Source organism: Pyrgilauda ruficollis, unplaced genomic scaffold, assembly GCF_017590135.1.
Source record: "Pyrgilauda ruficollis isolate IOZ18807 unplaced genomic scaffold, ASM1759013v1 scaffold9, whole genome shotgun sequence".
Classification (NCBI taxonomy): Eukaryota; Metazoa; Chordata; class Aves; order Passeriformes; family Passeridae; genus Pyrgilauda; species Pyrgilauda ruficollis.
In genome coordinates, this window is record NW_024531043.1 from 6,594,890 (window position 1) to 6,618,372 (window position 23,483).

The 23,483-nt window shown below is 42.1% G+C and overlaps 1 protein-coding gene across 2 annotated transcripts in view; it reads right to left on the minus strand.

Moving 5' to 3' along the window:
- Positions 1-17,554, minus strand: part of ARVCF (ARVCF delta catenin family member) — a 135,839-nt gene extending 118,285 nt beyond the window's left edge. For both annotated transcript variants that reach the window (XM_041488480.1, XM_041488479.1), the window contains exon 1: positions 17,058-17,554. In XM_041488480.1, the coding sequence (XP_041344414.1) occupies positions 17,058-17,078 (21 nt within the window). In that variant the 5' untranslated portion in view covers positions 17,079-17,554. The remainder of the gene's footprint in view (positions 1-17,057) is intronic.
- Between the last annotated feature and the right edge of the window lie 5,929 nt (positions 17,555-23,483).

The window sequence follows — 23,483 nt, forward strand, 5'->3', positions numbered from 1 at the left end:
CAAGACAGAACGTGGAGAGAGGGAGGACAAAGCAAACAGTCTGGGATCCTTTTTTAGATTTTTTTTCTGTAGAAAAATAAACAAACCCAGCGAGCTTTATGGCACAGGAGGTTCTAACTGCTCTCTGTAGACCTTCCAAGCACAAGAAAAGAAAAACAAAGACATTAATCTGGGCAGCAACAATGCCAATAACCACATTCCAAAAGCCATGGTGCCTCACTGCTGCATCATCACAATACATCGTGGCAGGTAAGAAATGTGGAATTGGAATTCTCCAAACCTACGGGAATAGAAATCTCACATCAATTCCAGGAAAGATCAGGGAAAAGTAAGTCTTGACCTTTCTCCACTTGATTAGCATTTGTCACATTTAAAGGGTGACAAAAATCCTCTGTCCGTTCCCTTACATTCTGGAAATTTAACAGGGAGTATTTCCTCAGCAATGATCCTCCTGCACTTGGCTCACCAGTCTTCTGTCATTCCAAATGCCTCTGGAAACAACAGCAGGATCCAGATACCCCAATTAAAAGCTGGCATGTTCTCAACTGCACTGCTGAACAACCAAGTGTTAGTCCCCCAGTTACTGACCAGCAACTCCCTCTGCAAAGCTGCCCTTCCAGCACTGCGTCCTGTGACTGGCAATGGTCGATTTGGGATGTTTGCAGGAGTTTAAAATAAAAGTATCACTCTCCTAACAAAAACACTGAAGTTTTCTAGGCATAGTTCAATCAATTTTGTTCTGTTACTCATAAAAGCTCTTAAAACCTGTCTCCAGGGCTCTCCTAGCACTTCAACTATCTTTATTTAGATAAATGTCAATCCTAGAAACTTAATTGTTGTCCTTCTGATACAACTGCCTCCTGTCTTCAGCTCAAACAGTCAGCGCAACTGAAGAAGACACTGCCATTAACTGAAGCCTCTTCTTCAATGAAATCCACAGCATGAAAAATGCAGAAATAGGTCACTTGGAAGAGGGGGGGTCACAGCCACACAGAATTTGTAAGCAACATGTAGACCATGGATGGCAAAATAATGGTACAAAAGGACACTGAGCCTTCGCTGCAGAGTCTGCACATCACTGCTCTGACTCACAGGTCAAAAATGCCTGTTTAGGGAAGAGCACTAAGCTGAACTCTAGAAGAAACAGGCAAAAGGAAAGAAGTCAACTCCTACATATTTAGCAAGAGAGCTAGCATAGACTGTGCACCCAGTACAGCAGAAAAGGCCTATTCCATTTACCTGCTGTTACTAAATTCAAAACCAATTTATTTACAGATTTTCCATAACAAACAACATTCAAGTGGAAGTCATAAGTAGCTTACTTGAAAAGACAACACACAGCATTGAACTACATCATCTCCTAGAACCTAAAGCAGATATGCCTTACAACCTCTCTTTTTTGAGCTGGTCATTTGAACAGAGGAATTCTGGAAACAAACAAAATACCATCAAAATCAGTATTCTGCTTCCTCTTTGTGGCATGAAATCAACTTCCACCCTACTAAATCAGCTGACTGGTTTCACCAGCATCACCTGAGCTCAGAACCTCATGATGTTTTAACTTACTTGTTTCTCCCTTCAATTTTTCAGCATCTTGGCATGCTTGGTGATTGTTTAAAAATATTTATCAGGAGATATGCCAGCCTGAAAGGAGAAAAATCATGTGGGGTCTCATCAGTGTAAAGAAATACCTGACAGAATGGTGCAGGGAGGATGGAGTCAGGGGTGTTCAGGGTAAGGACAAGAGGCTTTGGGCACAAACTCAAACACAGAAGGTTTTACCTCAACACCAGACACTGTGAGGTTGACTGAACACTGGCAGAGATTGCCCTGGGGAGCTACAGAGTGTTGGTCCTTGGAGACATCCAAAAGCCACCTGAAAGTGGCCCTTCCTGAGCAGGAGGTTGGACCAGATGAGCTCCAGAGGTCCCTTCCAACCTCAGCCACTTGGTGATTCTCTTCCTCCAAAATATACCTACTGTTTTTGAAATTATAAATCTGCATTCCAATTCCTCTCCAGACACTCCCCACCTAAAGCAAGCCAACAGGGAAAAACAAACCTCAAAGCCTTTCTGAATTGCCTCCCCCACATTCAAATCTGCAGTGGCCATAAACTCATGCATAGTAATGATCAGCTTTACTTGGGGCTAAATAAACAGACTTCACTCAGTACTGCTTTCTAACTGTGGCACAGAGACCATGAATTTCCTTCTGCTCATCAGACAGGCAAATAGATATAAAAATTAGTCTGGAACTTTGGAAGAGTTTGTCTTCTGGATATCTACCCAATCCAAAACACATCCAAATAATTAATAGGCCATAATCTTAAGTGATACAAAATAAAATATCTGTTCCATACAGTTTAAAGCATCCTGCTGTATTTTCAGGCATGGGCTGAAAGCTACACCCATCAAAATGCCAGAAGCACTGATATTCTCCCTCAGATAACCCTGAAGTTACATCCCCTGGTTTCCTCAGCACAGAGTGCAGTATCCAGGAACTGTGACCTGTTTACCTTTATCTCAGTAACAAAGTGTTGACAATCCCTCCAGAATTCATTCCTTTAAGAGAAGGAGCAAAAGTTCTAAGTTATCTCTAGAAGATGTGCTAAAGCCTGCTCAGTCTGTCTCATCTCCCCACTGTCCAGCTGGATTGGGTGGCCTGGCAAAGCTGTCTATGCTCACCTTCAGTCTCCCATGACGCTGCTAAAGGAATTGCTTCAACAAGTCAAAGCATGCGAACATACCCTTCACAATCTCCCTTTTAAAATGCTCCTTAAAATCCAGCTCTTCATCAGTCATCACTGTAAAAGCCTCTCCACTCTCTACCTATGTGACCCAACTTATTTAAAGAACAGGTTCCTGAGGTTCCAGTCTGGCAAATCAACCCCCTTCAAGCAGGCACCTTTAATCACATGGTCCCCACTAGGGGTAAGAGAGAGGCATGTTCTCATGTATGTTCTTTATACCTGCAATATATTCCTAATACTCCAACAGGTACCTGCTTTCTGTCATACTCTGTGCTTGTTTAACCTTTACATCACTGTTGTCTAGAATTAATTCCATGTAATCTCTGACAGACTGTCTCCATAGTACTGACACATCACCCCACATTATTATATGCTGACATTCACAGCCACTTCATGAGACAAATGGTCCTCACTTAGATGCTAAATCAGCAGCCATAGTATGCTCTAATGTGCTTCTCACTAAATTGATCCTTGCTATTGCCAGCCACAAAAATGCAACTGATACACTGCACACGATCTTCACTCATCACATTTCAATTAAACTTCAATAAGGCTGACTTCAAGAGTGCCACCATCATCACCAGATGGCCAAAAGTTCAACTCAGCACCAGCAAACAACTTGCTGTGCCATCAACACTCTCCATTTAACAGCCTCCTGCTTCTGTTTGGTAGCAACTCACTGTCCCCTAAAGAAACCCCAAAGATAACCCAGAGCTTGGATCTAGTCTGACAGTTTGCAGCATTTAAGGCACCTACAAGGCCTTGTGGAGTCTAAAGATATCACAGAATGCAAGGAACAACAGAGCCTCCACTCTCCCTGTTATGAAGTATTTGAATACGCTTGTGGATGCTTTGTAGGTCTGGAAAACTTTTAAGGAAGCTCAAATTTTCGAAAGTATATTACAGGCGAGGCATTGAGTAGCTTCCAAACCTTTCTGACAGCTGACATCTTTCTGCACTTACAAAAGTCAGTGAGCTAAAAAAAGAAATATTTAGCTATTTGAATTATTGTCCCTCCAAAATGAGGAGTATTGGGCTATAGATATTTATCTTCTTTATATCTTATGTTACTTCAACAGCCAGCTAAAAATAGAAAAATGGTAATTATTTAGCACATCTTTAAAGCAACAATTTCCCTCCCAATTAATTTCCAGTTCCTCAGTTTAATTATGTACTCAAATTTTCTTGACGCACACACTGCAAGAAGCTGAATGTGTTTCCTGTAAATTTAATCACCTTCAGAAATAATGACCCTAAAAGAACTTTGTAAGCAAAGAGTAAGAAGTCCATTCCACTAAATCTGCCTGGATGGGGAGAATGCAGAAATTGATGTCACCAGACAGTAAACTCTGGAGCTTGAACGCAAGTAACAAGTTGCTTTCACTTGCCCTCAGGGTAAATGACCCCAGCATAATAACAAGTAGTTCCGGCCCAAATAAGAATGAAACTCATCTCTCCCCACAAAAAACAGGGGTCATCATTATTGCTCACCACATCAGCCACTGTGGAGCCCAACTCAGGAGCCTTAATGTCTACTGAAGCTGCAGACAGTCCAGACCTATTTCTGTCAATTTAGAGACAAAACTCCAGTAAACTTCTCTAATACATGAGTGGAGCCTCGGGGAGAGAAGTGGGAAGCAGAGATCAAGCACTGCCTTGCTGGTACCAGAGCAGAAATACCACCAGGGCAGAGCAATGCAGCTGCTGCACTCAGATCAGGCAGAAACCACACAGACCTTTCTCCACCCAGAGCTAGGAGAAGGTTACTTCCAACAGCTCCTACTGTTTTCTTTTCAGCATTTCTCTATTCTTCTACCCTGTGGCATTCTCCTAGAAGGGGCAGTGTTCCAAAAGCCAAGGAACAAAGCAAGAGAGGCAGGTTACCTCAGAGGAGGGCACAGAGCTCCCCTGCACACAGAGCCCTGCCTCTCCAGGGGACACAGAGGAGACCCCCCTGCCACAGGACACTCCTCACCCAGCTGTGACAGGACTCCTTGAACCTGCACCTGAAACCTGCCTTCATGTTTAATCCAATCCTCTGGTGCACCTGCATGGCTTTTGTCTCATGTTGGAGGCATGAGGGGGCAGGAGATCTTTGCAGATAAGAGATTACTTCAGCACTGTACAATCAGAAGACAAGAAGGAAAAAACCCCTTACTACTCAAAGCTCTGTCATTTGAGCACAACAAAGGGGAACTCTTAGAACAAAGCATTTCTGAAATCAAATATCTGCTAAAAGCTTAGAGATTTCAAGCCTGTCTAGATTACTAACCAGGTCTAAGTGGAAACACACAATCAGACAATAGAAAGAAGGCAGGGTTAGCAATAAAGCGCAATGATCTTATAAAATATTTAAGCAAAGCATGTGACCATTGATAATATGCACTTTAAACAACCGGCTGAACAACACATAAACAACACGGGGCTTTGGGGTTTTTCCTCCAAACCTCTAGCATATGGGCATTTGTGGGCAGGGAAGCAAAAAAAAGTTTAAGAAAGAAAAAACAAGCAATATACATGGGGACACATTCCAGATTTGCATGGTAGAGTCCCTGTAAAGTATATTTGTAATATTATGCATATTCTAGCGTAGGAACAGACATGTACACACCTAGAGGTTCCAGAACCTTTAGGTTATTGAGGAAACAACACAATACAAAGGATTCTGCTGAGAACAAAGCTCTCATACTTACCTCCAGTCAGCAACTTCAACAGGCTGTTGCTGTGCTGAGGCTGGTCAAACCCAAACAAATCAATGGTTTAATTATTAATAAAGCCCCCAGCCCAGCTAAGGCAGGCAGGCAGCTGTACTAGAGTATAAGCACATTAAATTACAATATTTTTAACTCACCTGCTTAAAAATCAAGGGTTTTTTTCAAAAATTAGAATACCAGAAGGAGACCAGGTAACAGGATTAAACTTCATTTCTCTTCTGAATCACACACTTCATCTGAGCACAGCACCTATTCCTGAAACCACCCATGGACAATGCCTGTGTAGGCTCCCTTCCTGCTCCAAACCCCAGGCCAGAGAAACTCCAGGAAAATTAAGTCAGCAGTGATAATTTCTCCCAAGAAACACCCAATTAGAGATGATAATTATTTGCATGCCTTGCTTTACAATAAACAGAATGACATCAGGCAAAAGCAAGTGTTACAAGACCTTACGCAGCACACCAGCAGTAAAATTCACCTGCTTACCAACCAGAGAGGAGGGGAAGGCCTGCACCCAGGAAATATTCCAGGTATGGTGTCACAGACCAAAATTTGGAGAAAAAGTGTGATGGAGGTTACAGGCTATGGGTTCATGAACTTCATGTCAGCCTGGAGACAGGCTGAAGCAGGACAAGGGGCCATGAACTGCACACTCAGCTCCAGCACCACTTGGAGTATTGCACTGTCTGCACACCACAGCTGACCCACCCATCAAATTCAGGGAGCTCTGTCTCCTTTTATCTAGGGGCATTCAAATCTTACCAGGAAACAGCTAAACAACTGCCTCCTGTTAATTTGTGTCAAGTGAGGAATTCTACACAGGAGCAATGCTCAGGCTTTCTAGGAAGGTAACTCAGAGTAGTTTACTTCAAACTTGGTAAGCAGTAAAAATACAAAACCATTTTCCTATGTTGAAACACAGCAGATCCTGTTTATGCTCAGAGGGAAAATATATACAATTAAGAATGTATCATATAATGCCCTTTGTCCTCCCTTAGTCTACCTCCATTACCACTGATCAATTTTTCTGGAAAAGGTGAACAGTGGGTTCAAATCCAAACCCTTGAGAAGACTTTAATTAATGTCTTTAAGCTGAGAGTGACCCTTTGTAAACAAACATTCTTTTACAGATGCAGTAAGTTTGATCATCACCATGACCACCATCAAACACTGCATGGTCTCCACGAAGGCGCTGATGTTATGCAAAATTCCAAGATAATGAAGACTCTCTTTATACAGCTACTACACGTTGTGTGCCAGCAAAACACTGTACCAGCTTAAAAAGCTGAGAAGACAAAGAAGATTAATAATAACATACAGAATGTAACTAGAAACAAATTTTACCCTGGAAATCTGTATTTTTAAGGCATTTAGACCTGTAACACTGACACTTATCCATAAGCTGGAGCGGTAGTCAAGTCTACACCCCAATGAAACCTTCAGTGTTCCAGGTGTACCTGCAGCTGTCCTCATCTCACACCTACAGGTTAAGAACAAATTAAATCACAAGGTGATGTTCTCTAGCACAAGTTTTCCACTGCATTTGTGGCTACTGTGTGCATTTAGGCTCTTTGCAAAGTTTTCTTTAAACTGCTGCCTATTGGATACAAAGCAGAGAATAAAGCTGTAAGAAAGTTCTGTAAATTCTGGGATAATCCCAATACTGGTCAATCATACATTTTATTTAAAAAATGCAATCAATACTGGAGATATAAAATATTAAAGAAATACTTAAGGCATATATCTCTACTCCTCACAACTACTACAGGGTAGAGCTGCATGATTCCCCTATTCTTGCTAGGTTTATAACTAACTGCATCTGAATTAAACCCAGAAGACTTATGAAAAATTGATGTTACACCAGAACAACTTTTTGTTCTAGGTGTTCCCCTCTCCCACCAAAAAAAGTTGAAACACCTATGCACCCCAGTTTTTACAACAATAAAATAATTACTTTCCTGTTACTGAAGTTGCACAGGATATCCCTGTCAACAAGGCAAGCAGCTAAAACTGTCATAAAAGATAAAAAGAGCAGGGCAAGATTATTACACTGAAATCCCAGGAGGTGACCAACACCTTACTTAGGGGAAGATTCATTCAAATTTCATCAACCTATTGAATGAATTAAGTAGGCAGAAAGGATGCTGCTATCAAAGGGAAATTAATGATGACCTGAATTTGAAACACAGCAATCGCCCACACAGAGACTGAGACTCACAACGCCTCTGTGCAGCCCGGATTCGTCAGAGAAGGCTGCATTCTGGGACACGTCAATTAAAATTAAGAATGAAATAACTCTGTGCAACGGCGCTGAATGGCATTTTCTCTCAAGAGACCACAAGTTCCTATTGAGGGTTCAGCTGTGCAATCAGATTTCCATTCTTAACTCTTTCATTTCCAATGGAACTGATCTGTTCATGACACTCTTCCTTTTCCTTCCATTCTCACCTAAATCCAAAGACATAATTGTATAGAGACTTGGACCTACCTGTGGCCAAAATCTGGACTATGCTTCTCCAGAGCTAACGAGATACGAGTGCTGCAGAACACCAGCTCTAAATGGCTTTGGGCACTATCAGAACTGAGTTGAGAAATTCAGGAACAAGCTAAAAAACCGAGAAGCAGCAGTGTAACCCCAGGCTGAAGTGCACTGCTCAACCAGGCAACACTTCTGAGAAAATGGACCTCAAGAGTTGCCAAGGCCAATATTTGAGTTTTATTTGTCCAATGGAGAAGTCACCTTCATCACCTCACACTGCCTGCCCCACACACCGCGTGTCCCAGAGCTGCCTGCCAGCCTGGTGAGCAGCCCGTGCTCATCTGGGATGGGATCAGGAGCCCACGGAATCCTCAGGCAGCCAGGGCTGCACTCGCACCACCGCTACGGAAATACAACACAGCAGAACCCCAAACAGAGGGCATCTATCTAGGCTATCTCACGACGTGCTCAACAAAGCCATCTCAACGTTTTACCTCAGGAGAACATATGAGTGGCATTTTAAGAGGGAAGCACCTTTCACAAATTTTTACAATTCAAAAATCTACAGGAAATATTAGGAAAAAGAGAGTCATTTAAGTGTTGTGTTTCAACATAACATTAACTTAAAAGGCGTTTTTCAAAAACATTTATGTGTAATTTACGATCAGGAGAAAACCAATTCTCCTTGTCCCTTTAAAGGAAAACGATGAATTTTTAGAAGACTAAAACAAAACACTTAAGGGAATTTTAAATACAGGAAGGAGGGATAAGAGCACGGGGTAAGAACCCAACAGACTTCGTAAATATTTTTGCAATTCTAGTTGCCAAAACAGTATCCACACAATGTACCTCAGCCAAGTTTCTTGGAACAAAAAAATCCAAAGAGCAACAATTCATGAAATACACCCACACATTTGCATGGTCTTTCTGCAAGCATACACAGCACTTCAGCTGCTGTGGACATGACTCTTCCTTTACTATCTCGATTTACATGGCAGATGCTGATTTTACCAGTGTCTCTTTTTCTGGAAGGGCTCTGGAATTCAGCCAAGCTAGGCATGGGTGTTACACATTATCTGCTATGCTTCTTGGTGGAGGCAGCGAAGGAAGAAAATTAAATTTTATCTGAGTACTGTAAAGTTTGCGCTGGCACTGTTAAGCTGAAATTTTGAAGTGTCAGCTTTGTGGGAAAAAGAAAAATAAAATTGATCCCATGTAAATGAAACAAAGATGATCTGACTGGAGTCTCAAAGACCAAGAAGAAGAAAAACTTACGGGATTAACAGTGTGCCACACTAGATTTAGAGAAACTGCAGGCAGATGCTTCAGTTCCTATTTACACATCAAAACCAGCAGTCAGGTTTTCCAAATTATTCAGCAGATTGACACAGCACCTTTTAATTGATCTCTAATCATATCTGCAGCTGGTGTATACTAGCTTAAAGGTCTGAAAGTCTGTCCCTCAATCCTGGTTACCTATATAGTAGCAGTTTTCTCTGAAGATTTGGCCCTTGAAGGCATGGCAGGGAAAAATAAATTTTTAAATCCAACATATTAAGAAGGGTCACAACTTTTTCAGCAATGAACCAAAAAATGTTCTCCCTCTCACTTTGTTTTTTCATACAGCTGATGGAAGATAATTTCTGTATGTTAAAATATAAAAGCTACAACTGTAAATATGAAGGTCCATCACCAGTACATAAAAAATCAATTAGTGCTTCTTTGCACTCCTTGCAGTGCAAGAAGGGTGGGTGCAGCGTCACTTTCTGTTTGCTTCATATTTCCTGAACATTATCCAAGTAAGTCTTTTTTGCCATCTCCTACATCTAAAATGACTGATGGCTGCTGGTTTTGATGTAATTACAAATGGCTATCCCCTCCAGAAACAACCTGCTAGAATGAATATTTTACCTTAGAAACAAAGTACTACCCTTAAAAACTGCCAACAGTGTGCACTAATACAGAGCCCTGGTATTACTGTGCCACTACCCAGTGTCATGGCTGTCACTGACAGATGAAAAGCTGAATAGGAAAGAAAAAAGGAATGAGATGTGATAAGACTGCATCATAAAATATAAGATAAATGTGTCACCATGACCAGGATGCATTCTAACCTCAGGTAATAAAATAACATGTCTTGGCTGAAAGAATTGCCCAGATGACATGAAATCACTAAGGACAAATGTGACATGTTCCTCATCTAGCACACACGTACTCACATTTACATAGGCTAATGAGAGGAATACATTTTTTTATAATTCTTGTAAACATACCATAGTCAGAAATACAGACTGAAATACTCCTGCTGGTCGCACACGTACTCACATTTACATAGGCTAATGAGAGGAATACATTTTTTTTATAATTCTTGTAAACATACTATAGTCAGAAATACAGACTACTCCTGCTGGTCAAAGAGGAGAATGAAAAACTGGAAAGTATAATAAGATTATTAAAGCACATGGGTGGAAAAAAAATTACTGAAAAACAGAGACAGGAGCTGCAGGATCAGGTTCTGACACTCTTAGTGCTGGGACACAATCACCCTGCAGAAGTGAATTAAACCATAAGCAGCACACCTCAGAAAGCTGCCAAACATTTAAAAGTATCTACTGACTTGCCTGGCAGTGCTAGAAGGCAAGGACAGGCTTTCTCCATGACCACTTGACTGAAATTTGATCCAGAAAACAGTGTGGTTAACTTCACCCAACCACAAGCATCAGGAGGCACCCTGCCACTGTCCTCCCTGCTGGGGAGGAAACCAGAACTGTGCTTCACTTCTGTTTGCAAATCAGCCAGTGGGTCCATCTGGAACAGCATACAAAGGATGCAAGCCCTTCTGAAGCCCCAATCATAGCACTGAGAGCTTCAAGGCATGAGTAAACAAAGACACTATGCACACCTCCAGTTCCTACATTCCCATGACTTAGGAATGGCCATTCTGGATGCCACAGTAAGGCAAGAAGGTCACACCAGGAAGGTGCCTGGGAGAACATCAGCATGACCTGATGCAGAACCAGAGCAGCTGTTCAACAGAATTTATGCCAATATAAGAGACACTGGGTGCCATAAAAGAACTTCCAGATACCATTTCAATATCAAGAATTAGTTTGGTTTATCAGTGATTAACAAGGATTCAGGGAGGTGCTGATGGAGAAATCTAGCCACCCACATAATTTGCTCTGTAAATAAGTAATTTTGTCCCTCCAAAACAAATGTTTCACATTACTACAGTGCAGTACTGTGTAAAGCCCCATATATAATCTTTCATACCAGTTACTCTATCAATCCTTTCTCCAGAGCTGCTTGGAATTAACATACTTTCAAAGGCCTGTATTGAACTCCTTAAACAAGTGACTTTATCTTATTCAAATCTGGCGCTCTCACCTCTGCATAACTCTGGTACAGACACTGATTTGTGTCTTTGTAAAGTATCACACACCCAAGCAGCCAAGGCCCACTCACTGCCATGGCCAGGAGCCAAAAGGGTCTTTATTCCCTTAACAGCAAATTCACCTGAGAATCATATCAAAAGAGAGGATGCAAATTATCTTCAGATGCAAAACTTACTAAAATAATTTCCAAAAGTTTACAATTCAAACAGCGGAATAATCCTGGTCACACACAGGATCTGTTTAGATCTCAGGGCTCTGCCATCCATAAACAAATTGTGCTGCATCTCTTTCATCAGCTCCTTAATCAATTACAAGCTTGTACTCTGAAAGGACTTCTGAACATTCTAGATGATTCTTCTGAGCAGTCTTACACTACACACATCCAGAGTAATGCTACTTAAATTAAATCATCCTCTCATCTCCACATATGTATTTTTATACCCACACACATATATATAAACACATACAAAAATACAGTCTCTACAGTACAAAAATAAGCCCTGACTCTGGTTTCATTACAGACTTTCAGGAACAACTCTCTGAACACTACAATAGTCTCGTTGAGAAAGTTTTACTGAAAATGAAAGTTCAGAACTGCACCAAGTGATTTAGCTGGTAGAGGCAGAAATTCCAAAGCTCAAAAATACTTCCAAGTTTAGTTAAAACAATTCTTTTTTGAACACTGAGGAGTTGTGATGCTAAGGACAGATGTGTGGGATTGGATAAAAGGGAAAACTCTGGTTTGTCAATCTCCTGCTGTAAGCAGGTGTGGGCCTGACTCATCAAAGAGGCAGAGAGCACCACTGGAAGTTATGGATTTTCACATTACTGCAGTGCAGAGGGAGCACCGAGCTCATGGAGTTTTCACCACTTAATACAACAGAAAGGATTCTGTTCACCGACTGGTAGGTGGCAGAATCTTAGACACAAAAGATTATGCTGCCCTAAGAAAGCAAGTGTTGCTCATCTGGCTTCTCTCAGGTATAGTGAGAGTTGCTCATTCTTAGGTATAAAGGCGAATTAAAAAAAAGGTCCCAAAGCCTGGCTGCAACTTAATGAGAGACAGAAGACACAAAGGACACAGTGACATTTAAAACTATCAATGTTTGAATTTCAGCTTCCCTTTTATCCAAGAATTTGAAATATGAGAGAGAAACACTCTCTCTAGTCTCTCTAGAATTTATTTCAGGGACTCCATTTACTCTTCAAACCTCCACTGGAAAAACAAAACCAAAGAAAACCTACTAGCAAAATCCTGTGTTTCACTTCTCACGTGCTACTGAAACAACAGTGGTTTCAAAAACACCTGAAGAATACAGTCTTGTTTTTGCTCTGGTCTGTCCTTGGGAAGATCTGAGCAAACCAAATGTATACAGAGCTCCCAGGCCAAGGCACTGAGGTTTTGTACTGCACTGTCACCTTGTTTCACCAGCAGAGCCATCACATGAGCTCCTGCCCACATGCTCCTGGTCATGTCCTGCCCTTGTCTCTCTCCCAAGAACTTCACACAGAGCCACTTCTCCTCCCTGTTTCAGGCCCAGGAGGAAGGTACAACCCTTCCAAGGGCCACAAACAGCCTGGTTCAGGAGGCCATTCCTCTTTTCATGGAGCTTTAAGGTTTGCTTCAGTTTTTCAGGTGCATCAGTTCACTGGTTCTGTCCCCAGAATGGTTCCCAAACATGAGTGCGTTACCTTGTTGCACATTTTGGCAAACCCAACAGCCAGCAGCAGCAAAGAACAGGATTTTCTGAACCCTATGGCTGAACCTCCCATCTCACACCGCAGTATCAACAAATATTTCCACAAAGGAGAAGAGGCAGTGGTGCAGTCTGAAGCAGGAGCTTTTTAGAAGTTTCTCTGCATTACAGCTACAGAATTTTGGTAGCAAAGATGAAATAATTTAGAGCAACTGAGGAACAGAGGCAGGAACAGGTAAAGACATGCTAAGAATATGCTAAAATCCTTATATTCAGTGAAATGCCTTGTTATTTTAACACTCAAATGCAAGGACAGAACTTCACCAGTGGCCTTGATCCTACTCCTACTGAATCAAACCTTAATTTAGTGGCAGGAATGAACTCCTGGGAAAAAAGTGTTTGCAATTCAACGTTTGTGAGCAGCCTCGTTATAAACATCCAGTCCATCCAGTTTCAAATGTGATTATTTAACATGCTTTTTTCTCCATTTTATCTTCCTTAATCAGTATTTCTACATTTAGAAAGACCTTGAGTGCACACATCTGTTTTTAGAATTTGTTAAAAAAACCCCAAAAAAAAAAAAAAAAACCCAAAAAAAAACACCCCACACTACACCAACCAAAACCACCAAAACATATTTTTATGTTTTTATTTTTAGTAACTGCAATGTAACTTAAGCAAAAATTGCAGCCAGCCTGATGCTCCATGTACAACAGCTCCAGACCCTGGGGACAGGTGGTTAAGTAGCACAGCCTTGGGAAGTGCAATTGCTGGAATGCTTTGCTTGTTACGTCCATGCTGTTACAAAGCTGTGCACGCACACAAAATGGACATTATAGGCCTCACACCTCCAACAGCACTGTTAAAGAAACACAGTTCCTACTGACGCATTTTCAGAAACAGAACACTTCCATTTCCACATCTTACACAGGTGTCCTCCTGCCGCTCCAAGGCTTCCTGGTTATGCTGAAGGACTCAGCTGTGCAAGCTCCTCCAGAGAGGTAAAGGCACACTCTGGCATCTGAGCTGATGTTCCACACCTGAACTGGGCAGTAACTGCCCAAAGAGTTCAAAAATCCACCATCCTCTAGAGAATTACTGCCTCTGCGGCAGAGCCATTCAGCTGCTCCTGTACATTGTTCAACACCCCAGCGAGTCCCAAACCACACTCCCTTTGCCCAGCTCTGCCACAGAGGTCACGCCTGCTGCCAAAAGGAATGCTTGGGGGAGCAAGGAGGACTCAATATTGCAGACTGCTACACCTCTTCACTCCAAGGCAGTAGAGCATATGAGACCTCTTTCAGGCCTGTCATATGTGAGAACCCATGGGTGAATCCCTACAGATATCCATGCCAAACCTCACACTCCCTTCTTATTTGGTTTTTCTAATATGACTTGACCAATTGCTTGATGATGATTCTATTCATGCTGCACCTCCATGAACATTTCTTCCACAAGCTTCCATCACTGGTACGGACTCACAGCAGGGATGTCACTAATGCATTAACTGCTTTTTCATCTTGCCAGATCTACAATTTCATACTCCCTCACATCAGTATCATCCTCTAGTGAAATGCTTCAGGAACAAAGTGCTGAGGAAGGCCAGCTTTACTGAGGTCAGCGCCTGAATCCAGAATGCTAATAAAGTATTTTCTTAAGCAAGAGTAACAGAGAACTAAAGAGCTTTTGGCAAAAGTCACTTTAAGTGACTCCTTTCCGCTTCACAACTTGATGGCCCTGAGGCAAGCCAGCACTTTAGGTTTCAGATCCAGATCAAAGCTGTATGTGATACTGCATGAACATATATTTTAAGAGTTCCAGACTTCAAGATCCTTCTCAGTTTCATAAACTCTTTACTTTCAAGGCCACTGCAGACTGCAGATACTCAGCACAAACTTCAACAGCGTTCCTCCCTCATGAGCGGGAAGGGGAATGGCCAAGGGAAGACTCGAGAAGGTGACACCCACCCCCAACATTATGGCCATATTTCTGGTTTTCAGCATTTGGTTCCTCTACCAGTGCTCTCAGGTACAATGCTGCTTTTGTGGCCCAGAACTTCAGGAAACTATTCCCAGCAAAAGCATGATTAGAAGTTATTCTTCATTCTTTTTAATTACTATTTCACAGCTGTCCTTATCTAAACACAACAGGCCTTCACTTAATGTGGCAGAAGTCCATTGTAGTATCTCTCCTATCTTTATCTGGATGGATTGTATAGACTTGCCATCCATCTCAAAGTCATTTATTCATTTGGTTATTTTTACTTAATTATGATCATTACAACTGAAGAATTACTTTCTAGAGGCCCTGTAACTGCACAGTAGATTTTTCTGACAACTCATGGCTTAAAACTACCACCTTTCATTAAGCAAAGCATTCTCTAATAAACTGCTGTGCTACCAGATTGAACAGTTAATTCTGTGAAAAGACCTCAGAATGAATCCAGAACCATTACTCCAGCAGAAGAGATAAAATACCACATCTCTGTCTAATCCTCAGCTATGACAGACAGTGTGAAAATTAAAACCATGACTTTTTTTGTTTTGATATGGAAGAAGAATTTACAAGCTAACTGAAAAGCATGACCTAAAGTGATTAACTACAACCTTCCACTCTCACTCAAGCTTTTCCGCCTATCAACACTGAAAACCCAGAAGACACGAACACAGCTGTACTGCATGGGTCAAAAGACATGAAATACACCTTTTTTTCTGCTGCTAGCATTCTGCTCCTTACCTCCAGCTTTTTCCTTTATGTATTACAAAAACACAGACAAAACCAAAATCTCTTGGAGCTGCTAACTAGATCAATCTATCTAAAACTCAACAATCCAGTGCACATAATTTGACAGGTACAGTAGCTGTGGGTCAGACAACATGAACAGCACCACAGACAAATCAAATCCCTCCCAAAGACGCCCACAGGAAGCATGACACACAAACAAGTACCCAAACAAACCAGCATTCAGCCACCTCCAGCAGGCAGGACCGTGATTCCAGGGAATCCTACAGACAAAGAAATGCTCACTGGAGGACCCAGCTGAAAGGGCTACTTTCCCCTCGAGGGAATCAGCATCCTATTTGCATCATGAAATGATTCAGCCTTCTGTTACTGAGATGGGTGGGCAAAACACAGGGTATTAAACTAAGCCAGAAAAACTCTAACAACCCCAGTGCAATGAGTCCAAACAAATTCAGGGATGTATTATCAGTGATGCATTACTGTGGCATTCTCTTATTCTACAGTACTCTGTTTTAAATTACAAAGGCAGAGGAGAAAAAAGACGATTAAGAAAAAGGCACAACCTCGTCCTAGTTGGAGAAGCAGCTCTACCCTGCCACCACCTGAATTTATCAGGTTTCCTGAGGCATACAAGGTAGGAAAAGGAGGTTACCCACGAAAAGCACCTATGAATTATAGGCATCTATATGATCTCTATTCATTTAAATCTAGTCTGCAACAGCTTTGCCCTGGAATACCCAATGACACTTGAAAGTAAAGAATAATATTTGAAATATTTTTGCACTAAGCTGTAAGTCCATTATAACTACTAAGACGACAGCCAAGAAGAACTTTATGTTTAAGATAACATTTAGAGTGAAAAACCACCGTTATTTCTCTGGTATGTCCAGCAACAAAATCAAAGAGAAAGCTAGGGAACACAGTATGGGAAAAGCAAACACTGAACAAAAGCACAATAGCAAAGCTTTCTCTTTTAAAAGCACTATTTCTAGCTGTTCATGTCAAAGAGCTCCCTGGATTTATTGAGCAGGACAAGAAGGTCAAAGAACACAATGGCTTGCTTTTTTGGGTGTTTCACCAGTTAACACAACAGGGACAAAAGCAGATTCTCTCTCGAACGCTCTGCTAGAAAGAGCAGCTCAGCTTTTGCTCTTAGTTCTCAGCTAAAAACGAAAACACAAGTAAACAACCCCTTCCAGCGCTGACAGCTTTCTCCACGCCACCAGGACCCGCACACGCGGCCGCAGAGCCCGAGGGGAAGGACACAAGTTTCGCACTAACCTGTTTGAGTTCCGCAGGCATTTATGCGAGGTGCAGGTCCCGCTGTGCCCAGCACGGAACACCTCCGGCTGCCCGCAGCCCCTCCGCGGACCCAGCCTGCCGCTCTGACAGCCTCCGCAGCCTCCTCCCCCGGCGAAGCTCGCTCCTTTTGTACCCGGACCGGCACCCTCGGCGCCCCAGAGCCCCTCCGCAGCCTCCCTACGGACTGAGCCCATCCAGGGAAAAGCCCCGCTCCGCCGGCAGGACCGGCACCGCCGCGGCTCCGGCAGGGGACGCGTCCGCGCCGCTCTCACATGGCTGTGCCGCCGCTGCCCGGCGCCGGGAGGCTCCGTGCGGGGGGCGGCACTGACGGGCAGCCGCAGCCGGAGCGGGCCACGCCCGGCGCGCCGGGGAGCGGGGAGAGGGGCAGGGCCGGGCAGCGGGAGAGCGGCGGAGCAGCCCCGGCCGTGCCCGAGCAGCCCCGGCCGTGCCCGGCGCCGCCGCGCGGTCCCTCCGGCTGCCGGGGACTGCGCGCCCGGAGCCCCGGGGGTTCCCCCGCTTCCCGGCCCGCCCCCCCGGATCTCTCCTGATGGATTACAGAGACAAAGAGGGAAGCCGCCTGTTCCCAGCGTCTCTCAGAGCTGTAACCTGCCGGCTCCGGCGGCACAGAGCCCTTCCCACAGCGCCTGCCCGGAGAGCGCAGCTGCCTCCGGAATTACAGGGAGCTCTGCAAGAAAGCACAAGAAAGGAAACCTCGCTTGCTTACTTTTTGCTCTTCACTTCGAGACTGATGGCATCCCTAATGCACCAACACCAGAGAATAATGATCTTCTATTACCGTCTCCTCCCTTTTGCACCTTACACAGGTGCGGTGAGGCTTGGAGCTAAAAAGTGCAACTGGCCTCCTTTTTTAAAGCCATTCACCTGCCCACAAACCTGTCCCACATTCATTAGCAGATTGCCTGGATAAATCACTCATTACCAAAATGAATGCCAGGTGTGCTATGCCTTGCATCCACCACATTCTGCAACAAAAATTGGGACTTAACAGCATGGTTCAACGGTTCTCACATCCATCTCTTCCTAGTAAACTGGAAGTACCTAGTTCTTAACATTCACTATTTGAACAAGGCTGTGAACCTCTATAAAATACCTGGGAAAAAGGAGAGCCTTCCCATACTTCTTATTCTAGGATCTGATCCTTCTTTCTGCTTTTTCCATAAAATTGCAGGAAGTGATGTATTAAATATTTTAAGACATCAAGTCTTGAAAGAAAGAGATGCAACTAAACCTGAAGTATTTTTCCCCCTGGAGCCACAACAGGGCAAGAGGAGATGCTCAGCCAGCCCTGAACCAGAGCCCTGCCCTTCCATGGAAGTTGTTGACCAGATCTGGGAGGGATTGAGGCCCCAAGTGCTGAAAATCCAGCACTGCTTGCAGATACCAGCCAACAGGCAATGGTGTTCTCCCTTTTCCTAGGAGGTTCCTGCAGCAAACCAAAGCAATAAGTAAATCCGACACTGTAACAGCTGGTGGCTGAACAATGGTAATTAGGGACTGAAAGATGCTGGCATCAAATTAAGAGACTATCCCTGGAAAACGGGCATAGTCAGAGCCAGGGAGACCAGCTATACACCAAGAAGAAAGGTACAATTGAATTGTCTTTAATTATCAGAATAGGCACCTTTGCACAAAGTTGCATCCATCTTTTCATCCCAGCTTTAGGTTCCCTGAAAATTTTGAGACATCCTTCCAATGTCCCCATAACTATCAGTTGATTTGTATCAATCTTACCAGAGGAACCTGAAAAAGTGGCATCTCCTATCAGACATTTAAGAGTGCAAGAAATGTTTCAGACCTATTTAATCCTCATTTCAGCCTTCCTACTACTGCCAGTGTCAGCATTCCAGATGTATACTAGAGCTAAAGCTTTGTACTTTAGGGGCAGAGAACAGGGCAGAGCTAGTTTACCCAGCTCATCCTAGTTTGTTTAGAAATAAATGCTGTAAAGTTTGACAAGGGCAATGGCAGATGTTGCAAAAGGTTTAGCTGAAGTGCTTTGCTTCACTGGAGGGAAAAGATGTATTCTATCTACAGGGGAATAATTCAGAGGCAACTGTAGTGGCCATTAATAAAACACGTAAAGGCCAAAGCAAAAGGAATGAGGTTTGTACGAGTCTCCTGTACTTTTGTACAGTGCTCTCCCACCCCTTCTCCTTGTCCAACTTTTCTTCAGTTAACAAACTAAAATAGCTCCACTTTTGTTGAGGCCATGCTGGCACAGAACAGCACCATTCAATTTAGCCATGCACATGGCTATGTGCCAGACCTTTATACCCTGTCAAAGAACAAACCAGTGTAAAGCCTATATCCATAGGGCACTGAAGGAGCTACTCCCGCATGCAAAGCGACGAAACTGAAAACCTTCCTGGATGGGCTTGCCAATTCTTACTCACATAAGAAGTCTCTCATGTTGTAAACCTGCAGGTATTTGTGCAAGCCACGCAAGATTAGTGCTGCTGAATTTTCAAGTCCCACCTGCTGGAGTCAGGTTGTTATTTAAAAACATGCTTTTCCTCTAAAACATAAAATAGATGCTTGTAGCCCTTCTGGTTGTAAAGTAAATTTTGAAAATGTTTTGACTCAAAGCTAAAAGACTTTTTTTAAGGGAAATTACATCTCAAGTGCCCTTAGCCTCTTGCAATATTTTACTAGCTCATACAATTCTGAATGCTGAGATTTGGCAATGTGAAGTAAAAGAACTAATTACCCAAAAAAGACTTATGGATTAGATCCCTAAGGTTATACTGAACTTCCAGATTCTGCCAACAAACACTCTATCCATTAGTATCATACTGCTGACTACATCACAACCTTCCCCTCTTTTTTAAAAATGAACCTTAAATTCTTAATCTGACTTTTTTTTTTCCAGCTGCAAAAGTCGGGTGAAAACCTTCTTTCTTTTTGGTGAGAAATAAAAAAATTTATAAATAGGAAGGGATTTAATTCTTTGGAAGATGGAATAGTATAGTATCTCAGGCAAGCTCTCTTTTCTTATTTTCTCCCATTACCCTTAAAAAATTCCCCATCACTAGTGCTGCTCTATAGATTGATCTGCTCTCAGAGGCAGTAAAAAGGAAATGGTTTACAGCTCTGCCTGGGATCATAACATATGGCTTCAGTGATATGTAACTTCCATAAACCCAACAGAGCAAGAAGGCACAAGATGAATCAAGAATCCCAGCTAACCATATAGGCAAAAGCACCACCATCACCCATGGCAATTCTCCGAATTAGAGAGCCTGTATTCATACAGGGGCTTCCATGCCAAGGGTATTTTATTGTTCTTCTGTGAATTTCATGCAGCAAATAAACAAGCTAAGTAGGAGAACTAAAGCACAGCACACTGGGATGTGTCAGAATGCCCTACAGCTGTGATTTCAATCCACACAAATGCAAACAGAACATTCTATCTCCGAGATACATTTTGAAATCTTTTCCTGTTAGGGTAATCATAATTTTTAAATGTATTTGAAAAGTTACAGGAGCCCTTTCAAGACATCTGTACTTGCTCCAAAATGGTTGCATGACTGTAGTGGGACACATCCACCCAGGTATTTCTAACATTGCCATGAGCATGGTTTTGACAATCTTCTTGCTCCCATACTGCAAGTTCAGAAATGGAGACAAAGCCAGGTTGCCTCAATAGGGAGCTGTTGTATAAATGGAGGACAATTTTAGGTGTCTTCTTTATTTAAGAAGCCAGTATTAAAAAGAGGTCTAAAGGATCACAAGGCTGAAGAACAATACAGCAAAGCAGACACTTTCTAAAGGCTGACACCACTAGGAATTTCAGTAAGTTCAGGGGATTTTTAATTTGTATACCAACACAGCTTCCATCTTGCTACATCTAGTATCAGTCAACTCCATTTCATCTAAGTTGTCATATGACAGGATGAGAACAAGGACAGTCTGGTGACAGCACTGCTTACATTAGAAACAAAGGACAGAGGAAGGTACATGTCACTGCATATAGGTCACAACTGAATGAATGACCTATGTTTTCTCCCAGCAGCTTCATTTAGGTAAGAATCAACTACATTTTAAAGGGATAAAAAAACCTCCTCTGGTTTATGAAAAAAAAAAATTAATTACCATGACATTTATAACAGACCGAAAACAGCCAGGAAAACAGATCGAGTTAAGGTTGGTACTGTGACCATAATTTCATGCTGTAGTTATTGGAAAGGAAAACAAAGACTCAAATGCAGGAAAGAAAAACCCAGTATTAACCATTTTTCATTTCTTAGATTCTGTTTTGGTTTGTGGATTTTCCAGATGATTTGTGCTGTATTTCATGCTGCATATTACAAACTCTTGCTCAGAAGGTACCAGCTTAACACGTCATTCTCTCATCCAGAAGGCAGAAATGTGGTTTGCCATGATGTACCAGACTGATAACTGTCTGCACAATCTACCCATGTTCATGGTAATTACTGTCCTCTTCAAACCAAAACTTGAAGCTGTTTTGCAGTCCCTTCTGAAGACAGAATTAAGGTCTCTGTGTAGAAAATTTATTCTAGAGCAGGTTTTTTGTATTTTAAATACTTACATATGAAAATAAGACTGCAAAAAGGAAGAAGAGCTAATCAGATGGGTTGGAAACACAGACACTACAGTTCTTTACACTCTTTAACAACAGTATTGTAAAAATGCCCTGTGCTAGCATTTTAGATTAAGTCCTTAAAATGAACTCTGATGGTATTCCACAGCATTTCCCAGTCACCACAACTACGGATGAAAAATATTCTCTCCATCTAGTAATTTAGTAGCTTTAAAAAGAAGGAGTTGTTGGGGTTTTGTTTTGTTTTTCTTTGGTTGGTTTGTGTTTTGGATTTTTTTTTTATAATACCTAAATAAAGAGTAAACTGTGACATACATTTAATCAAAGGCTTTAATTATAGTTGGCACACAGCCTCAGGCTGCCCATGGCCATCTTTGGCCATTCTGTTCTCAGTCACACTGATAACTTCAGTGAATCATTCCACATTTGTGACAAAGCAAGCAGGAACATCATTTGAACCATTAACAAAATGGCCTAAACTAGCTAAAGACTCAGTAATTTATCAAGGTTATCATAACCCAACATCCATTTTGGGCTCCTTCAGCATTAGCTCACAAGAGCATACAGACACTGCAGACACCTGAAAGGGAACTGTAGAAAATTTTTGAGTTTAAAAGCGAGGTTGAACCCTGCAGGTCCAAAGCCCAAAAGGCTCAGGGGAAGAGGAAATTGCCAGGCTGGCTGCTTGGTGGTTTTAAAGTTTCTGCAAAAGCTTTCTGCAGGCACACGTGGCTGTGCGAGGGAAGAGCTCACAAAGGCTGACCAGCTCCTGGGCAACGCCTCGCAGGGATGAAGCTCTGCCTCGCTGCGCCCCTACGGATCAAGGCCTGGATTAGGAACAAAATCTTTTCATTAAATTGGGAGATACACTACAAAAAGATCTTTCTTCCTAAATATCCCAACTAAACTAATACAGTCGTATGCTTGGGAACTAAAATGTAGGACAACTAAAAATCTTAAAAAGTCAGGACAATTAATCATGTTCTGCTGCCTGAACTGAGAAACAAACAAGCAGCAGGACATGAAAAATAAATCACAACTTTAATGTAAGATGATTCATGTTAATTATCAAGAAGCAAATGTGGTAAATGGGACTAGAAACTTGTTTTTAAAAAAAAATCCTGTTAAACCTGATACTACTCTTTAATGTACACATTTTATGTTCCTGTTTCAAGATGTCTTTAATAATTACTTGCTGTTATACTTGCTGATGTTGTAACACTCAGAGACATCATGCAAAGAAAAACCTAGATGCCTGTTTACATAATGAGAACACACTGCAATCAGAATTTAATTTTCATGTATTTCTCTTTTATGTTCTCCTAGAAGAAAACATAGTTCTACTGGTAAAGCAATGTAAAATCATGGAAAATTACTATGGAACAGTGAATTTCTCATCCAATTTAAATATTTTAAATTAAAACCTGGCACAGCTCCAGGCCAGAAAGACTAACAGTTGTGAAAAGTCATTCTTTCACAAGACTTGTCAAACAAAATAAAAAAAATCCTTGCTTTTCAGTTGCTTCCAAAACCTCATTCAATAAAAATTTACACTAAACAAAAGGACTTGGAGTCATCAAGGCAAATGAAACTGCAAAAAAATTTGAGATGCTTAGGGCAAACATGGCCATTGCCTTGCACTATTATCATCATTACTGTAAAGCAGTTGCTGTCCTGCAGACAAACATTAGATGGCACTTTGGAATCCAGCAGTTCCCACTGAGAGTTGCCCAGCACATACTTAACAGATGAAGTGTGAGATGTGAATGTGAGGTACTTCTGATGACAGAAAGAAAAATTACATTTCTGCAAAGGTGTGATTT